The sequence below is a fragment of the Oncorhynchus keta genome, chromosome 29 (genome assembly GCF_023373465.1).
Source record: "Oncorhynchus keta strain PuntledgeMale-10-30-2019 chromosome 29, Oket_V2, whole genome shotgun sequence".
NCBI lineage: Eukaryota > Metazoa > Chordata > Actinopteri > Salmoniformes > Salmonidae > Oncorhynchus > Oncorhynchus keta.
Window position 1 is genome coordinate 36392034 of NC_068449.1, and position 6278 is coordinate 36398311.

Consider the following 6278-nt stretch of genomic DNA (forward strand, 5'->3'; position numbering starts at 1 on the left):
TTTACTTATCCGTCAATTTTCCTCCCTTGTAGCAGAGAGCAAGTGCACTTTTGCATGTTTGATTAAGATGCGAGCATAATGCAAACACGTCTGCAATCAACCAGATGCCTCTCACGCCCATTAAAAGTCACTAGTTCAACTCAAGCTTTTCTCAGAGTACAGAGCTTGTGTCCTAAATGGCACCCTATATTCCCTATCGTGCACTATTGACCATCAGCAGCGAAACGTGGTTTAAAAAAGTACACTAAATATGGAATAGTGTGCCATTTGGGAAGTGGTCGGGGTGGGTTCCCCAGCTATGAGACTCTCAAGTCCGTCTAGGCCCCTTTTCATCAAGAGGTCTTCGTAAACATCACTACAGTTAATAAAGTGCATTGTGGTGCATGTACACACTGCTATCATTATACTGCTGCGTGTTTGTCAACCACAACACAACAAACCCACCTACCTACTGCTAATAAAGTAGCCTACCTACTATCAATAGCCTATAATACACAGGTAGCCAATGTGCATGCACTTTGGTTTATGGATTTGTGGGAGGGAAGCTGCAGAGCGCATTCTGTAGCTTGGCCAACATGTAAGTCAAATTATGCCTTTGGCTGCAACGAGGTTGAAAGGAGAGGAGGATAGAGCTGCTTTGTATTGTTGCCCTAGTTGGTGATGCCCCGCCTCTGATGCTAGACTTAAACCTGGCACCCTGCTAAAACAAACGGAAGCCAGCAGCACCAAGCTCAGCCCAGCTCAGCTCCCACTCAATGCAATTAAGGCGGAATTCAGTCGACTCTCCTACCTACGTGTTCATCTAGCAAGGATCGACGTTGAGTCAACAGGAACCAAAGAGAGAGAGAGAGCGAGGGGCTTTGGTCCCCCCCAAAAAAACAGAAGGAGAGATTGCCTAGCCTTCTAATTTCTCCCCTCTCCACCTGCCCCAGAACAATGTCGATGAGCCCTAAGCATACGACTCCTTTTTCTGTTTCCGATATCTTGAGTCCTCTTGAGGAGAGCTACAAGAAAGTAAGTATGGAGAATAACAACTTAGGGGTACCTCTCGCGTCTTACCGGCAACCGCAGGTGTCTCAGGCGGCGATGCAGCAGCACCACATGGGCCATAACGGGACTGTGTCCGCAGCGTACCACATGACCGCGGCAGGGGTGTCCCAGCTGTCACACACCGCGATGGGGGGCTACTGTAACGGCAACCTAGGCAACATGAGCGACCTGCCTCCCTATCAGGACGGTATGAGAGGCAGCGCCACTGCCACCGGCTGGTACGGAGCCAACACAGACCCGCGATTCTCCACGAGTAAGTATACCTTTTAGTCTGCATGAAGCCGAACAGCTGAGGGTATAGCTTTTTTATTACGCATCATCACGTACGCTAGTCTACAACAGAGCCATATGCTCTAGTCTGCACTGAAATGAGTGATAGAAATGACTGAAACTATTTGTTGTTGCTTCCAGTTTTTGCATCGATACTGATAGGTTATTGTTTCACTAAGAGGGAGTGTTAGGTATATTCATTGTTAATCGCCCAATTTAGTGACCCACTCTGTGCCTTTTTTTTGCCAGTCTACCAATATCATGTTTACCATGGATATAGGAACACGTTTCATAGAAAGCTGACACCACCTGAAAATGTCCGTTTATGATACATTTAGGCTCCCGCGGTCAAGATTGATGCTTCTAATAGTCTATTTGATTTAAGAGTATTGTCACTCCGGTTTGTAAAGATATATTACAGACACCTGTTGCTGGTTTCTACTCTATTGTGAGTAGCCCACAGAGGTTAATGCACCTGTCACGTGGGGGTGTATCGAATGCGTTATTAGCCTATTATTCATCTGATTGCACTAAATATATAAACCATATAATTCCGTTAAAATAGGCTACTAAATTATGGTTAGGTCATTTGTCCATTAGGAGACAGACCTGTGAGTGACGTGATCATGTTAGCCTCAGTTTTTAAGGAAGGGTCATATTCCGACACGTTTTAAATTCAATTCATTCGCATTGAGTATTATTTTATGGTTAAAGGTATTGAAGCGTTATAATAATATTATTTTTTATTATTATTGTTATCATAATCATCATCATCTCACTGGCCTATTTCTGCTTTCAGTCTCCCGCTTCATGGGCTCTTCCTCGGGCATGAACATGGGCAGCATGGGCAGCCTCGGCTCCCTCGCGGATGTGGGCAAAGGCATGGGCCCGCTGTCAAGCACCCCGAGAAGGAAGAGACGCGTGCTGTTCTCTCAGGCTCAGGTCTACGAGCTCGAGCGGCGATTCAAACAACAGAAGTATCTCTCGGCGCCCGAGAGAGAGCACCTGGCGAGCATGATCCACCTCACCCCGACCCAGGTCAAAATCTGGTTCCAGAACCACCGGTATAAAATGAAGAGGCAAGCTAAGGACAAAGTGTCGCAGCAGCAGATGCAACAGGATAATAGTTCCTGTCAGCAGCAGTCCCCTCGGCGGGTGGCCGTGCCGGTGTTGGTCAAAGACGGCAAGCCATGCCAAGGCAGTGCCCACACTCCAACCACTACTGTCCAGACACACCACCAGCAAGGGGCCAATGTTATGATCATGTCCAGTAATGGTTCAGGCCTAGGCCAGCACCAGGGCCAGCAGGTGGTTAGCGCAGATCACTCTCCAGACCTAGCACATCATACGACCAGCCCGCCGTCTCTCCAGACCCAGGTAGCTAGTCTCTCTCACCTGAACTCATCCAGCGCCGAGTACGGGACAGCCCTGCAGTGTTCTGCTCTCTTATACGGCCGGACATGGTGACAGCAAGACAAACTATGATCACAAACAAACAACACTGTTGTCAAAGCTTTCGCAGAAAAGTCCCTCAACAGACAAACTAAACAAACTCGTTTACTTTGTATACATTTTCAACAACACCACTTGGTGCATTTGGTTCACGCTCTTCTAAAATGTTATTTACTCTTTCGGAAAGCCATGTTGGATGCGGACAGTAGGAGGGGAAGAAAGAAACTTGAAAGACGAAGTGTCGAGTACATGCGATTTCAAGACTCGCCTTGAAGGTGGATTTTTTTATTTATGTAAATTATACTGAGAAGGTATAAAAGGCTTACGTCAAGAGGTAGGCCTTCTCCTGTGTGTAGGTCATTGGGCTAAAGGTCTCAATAGAAAAACTGTGGGTGCTTTTCAACTTTTGTCACAGAAGGCTCTGGTTTATAATAGATTTAATGTAAAACGTAGCTTGTATATTTCTGTCAAAGTTTTGAATTGAACATATAGCCTAGTTTTTAGCAAACTGTTGTACAAAGTTTTTATGCTTTTGATGGTTTGTTGTTGGTTCTTTTAGTTCTATCGGTATTTGTACGTTTTATTTACTTGTAACTTATATAGATATTTTACTTAAATACAGCCAAACAATCCTATTAATAAATTATGGAAATAAAATAATTCACATCCATTTATTGAAATTGATTTGTATACTGTTTCAGAGAAGAATATATAGGCCTACGAGAAACCTTGAAAATGTGTTTTCAGAAAATGATATAGGCCTATTAACAACATAATTTTCTACGTATTATTATTATTACTATTATTATTATTATGTTATTTTTAATGTATTTTTTAAATGTAACCTTTATTTAACTAGGCATGTCCGTTAAAAACAAAATCTTATTTACAATGACGGCCTACCGAGGAACAGTGAGTTAACTGCATTGTTCAGTGGCACAACGACTGATTTTTACCTTGTCAGCTCGGGGATTCGATCCAGCAACCTTTCGGTTACTGGCCCAACGCTCTAAACAATAGGCTACCTGCTGCCCCAAAACAGTGTCTATAACCTACTTTAGCTTTTCGATTCAGTAGGCCTCAATTTATACCGACATTATTTATCTGTTTTATTAGAATAGCCTATGTTAACCGCACACAACATTGGCATATAAGCAATGCATGACTAATGAAAACCTGTTCCTTGACTGGGTGTAATCCAAATTGCTGTTACAATATGCCTGCTTGGTAGACTAGCCTACATTGCTATTAGCCTATTGCTAACAATTCCACGTTTTTTTCGTCACGTTTATTATAGCTACAATCAACGACTGTGGGTAATAAGGTTAATGGATCTCTGTGACCGTTCCTACAAAACGCGGCTCTTCACAAATCGTATATTAAGCTAATGGATAATTGTGTACACAGTATCTCACTTGGATAACGCTGAGTAAACCCAGGCCAGGCCATTGTGTGCTGTCGGCGGCCCTTTGGTTCTAACTTTCTTATTCTCTCGGCTGCGGGCCTGTGTGTTTCTGGTTTGGGTGAGTCAGTTAGGTGAGGCCCCGAGGCGTTCTTTTTAACAGTGGGGATCAAACACGCGTTGGCTGAAAGGAAGTCTTATCGTTCAAATCCCTGCCCAAACAACTGTATTCTTCTCAAATAACTTCGCAAGACAAATCTCTTCGCTTCTTATCAGAGGTAGGCTTACGTTTATCAATAATCAATCAGTCAACTCGGATTGAAAGGAAAATAGCGTGCCCATAGCCACTCTTTACGCGGTAGGCCTATTAATAAATCAATCGCCTTTAACCTATAGGATTTGCAACAAAAACTTTCGATAGCCTACCTATTTTATTGAATTGTTCTAAATCTATAGCACGTAGGTCCTGGTCACTATTTCCCACTGTGTAAAAACTGGTTGAATCAACAAAATTTCAACAAAAAAAAACATTTTTTTAAATGTGATGACTTGAAACAACGTGGAAAACGTGGATTTGCAAAAAGACACCAATTTAAGGGATTTTATTTCACCCAACTTTTAACCAAAATCCAATGACATGGTTCATTTGTTGTTGATTTCACATTGAATTCACTTTTGTTGACAACTCAACCAAGTGTAAATCAAAACAAGATGTCTGTGCCCAGTGGGTTCTTTAATAGTCTCTTTTATGATATTTGTTTTGGTTTGTTGCAAACTTCAACGTAAACATGTCGCAGAAGAGTGACCCGAGTCTAAACCATATGAAATTGCCAGCCTTGCACGGGGATTGAGACTTAAATCTAGACCTATCAAATCGGATATTATTTTGACTGAGTATGTTCATGCATTTGACTCTAGCGCGTCATATCATTTGCATGCCGTGGGGCAGAGATTTTGCGGTTCTTAATCGAAAAGGTTTTAACATACTCCAGAATATAAATGGTACATTTCAAATGAATTCTTTGAGACGGGCCCATTGGTCCATAGTGTGGAAGGACTAGCTGTGTGTTCTCTTGTAATTTAGCTGTTAATTACCTTGACGTAACATACTTCCTGCAACTGATATTATTATATTATGATATTATATTGGTATAGATTATTAATACTATTCATATTAATATGATTTATTATTGTGATTATTATGGGAATTGCAAGTATTTTGTAGTCTTTATGATAAGTATATCATGTCATGACTTGTTTGATATAGCCAATACGTGCTCCCCCCGCAAATGCTAAGCGATTGAACAACGACCCAAAGTGCTTTCTCAAAATACTTTCGTCTTATCCGCACTGGGCCCCTAAATAAATATTTCAGTATGCTATACGACGCCCACGGTTACACGATATTCTCTTTATTTCCATGCATTATGACAGGATACTTGCGTTATGCTCTTTAGAATATGTATACGTAAACTTGAGACACTTGACAGACATCATGAGATCGTCTTTTGGCAATTATCAAACGGCTGATTCAAGCAGCAGATTGTACAAACATATGAAAAACAATATAATACTCTCATCAAACACTTCTATCAAGTGGAGAAAAGTATAGTTGTATACTTGATTATTATGTTTTAATGAGCTCTCACACGAGTTGCACTTCAAACAAGCAAACATCCTACATCATCAGCATTTCAGACTCATGCCAACCAATGGTAAACACTTCACATTTAGTGCAATGCTCTTTTCAATACTGTGCATTTGACCTAAAGGGATTATTAACCTAGTTTCAATATAGCTTATTGATTTTGATAAGACTAATGACACAGGTGGTTGTGCATGCGCTTGCCCGGTCCTGGCTACATTGCAGCGTTGGGCTATGACAAGCCATTATTGGAAGCACGCCTTTGGTCGCAATGGGGTTTTTGAGCAAGAGCTTTCTTCGACACAAGGTGAATAGCCTAGCGTAGTCAGTTTTCCTTTGAATCGGCTTCGGGCATTATGGCACAGGTGCAGTGAGGTTTCCCTGGCTGTAAAACAAGTCGCTGGTACATCTCTCGGCTCGATTACAGACGTCTCATCCCACTGGCACATACGTCAATTC

The 6278-nt window shown here is 42.1% G+C and overlaps 1 protein-coding gene across 1 annotated transcript; it reads left to right on the forward strand.

Annotated features, from left to right (window-relative positions):
• Positions 1 to 653: 653 nt before the first annotated feature.
• nkx2.1 (NK2 homeobox 1) lies at positions 654 to 3442 on the forward strand. The gene is made up of 2 exons (XM_035742279.2): positions 654 to 1303; positions 2120 to 3442. Exons 1-2 carry the CDS (start codon positions 937 to 939, stop codon positions 2785 to 2787), a joined length of 1035 nt encoding a protein of 344 aa, XP_035598172.1. The 5' UTR covers positions 654 to 936; the 3' UTR covers positions 2788 to 3442.
• The last annotated feature ends 2836 nt before the right edge of the window (positions 3443 to 6278 follow it).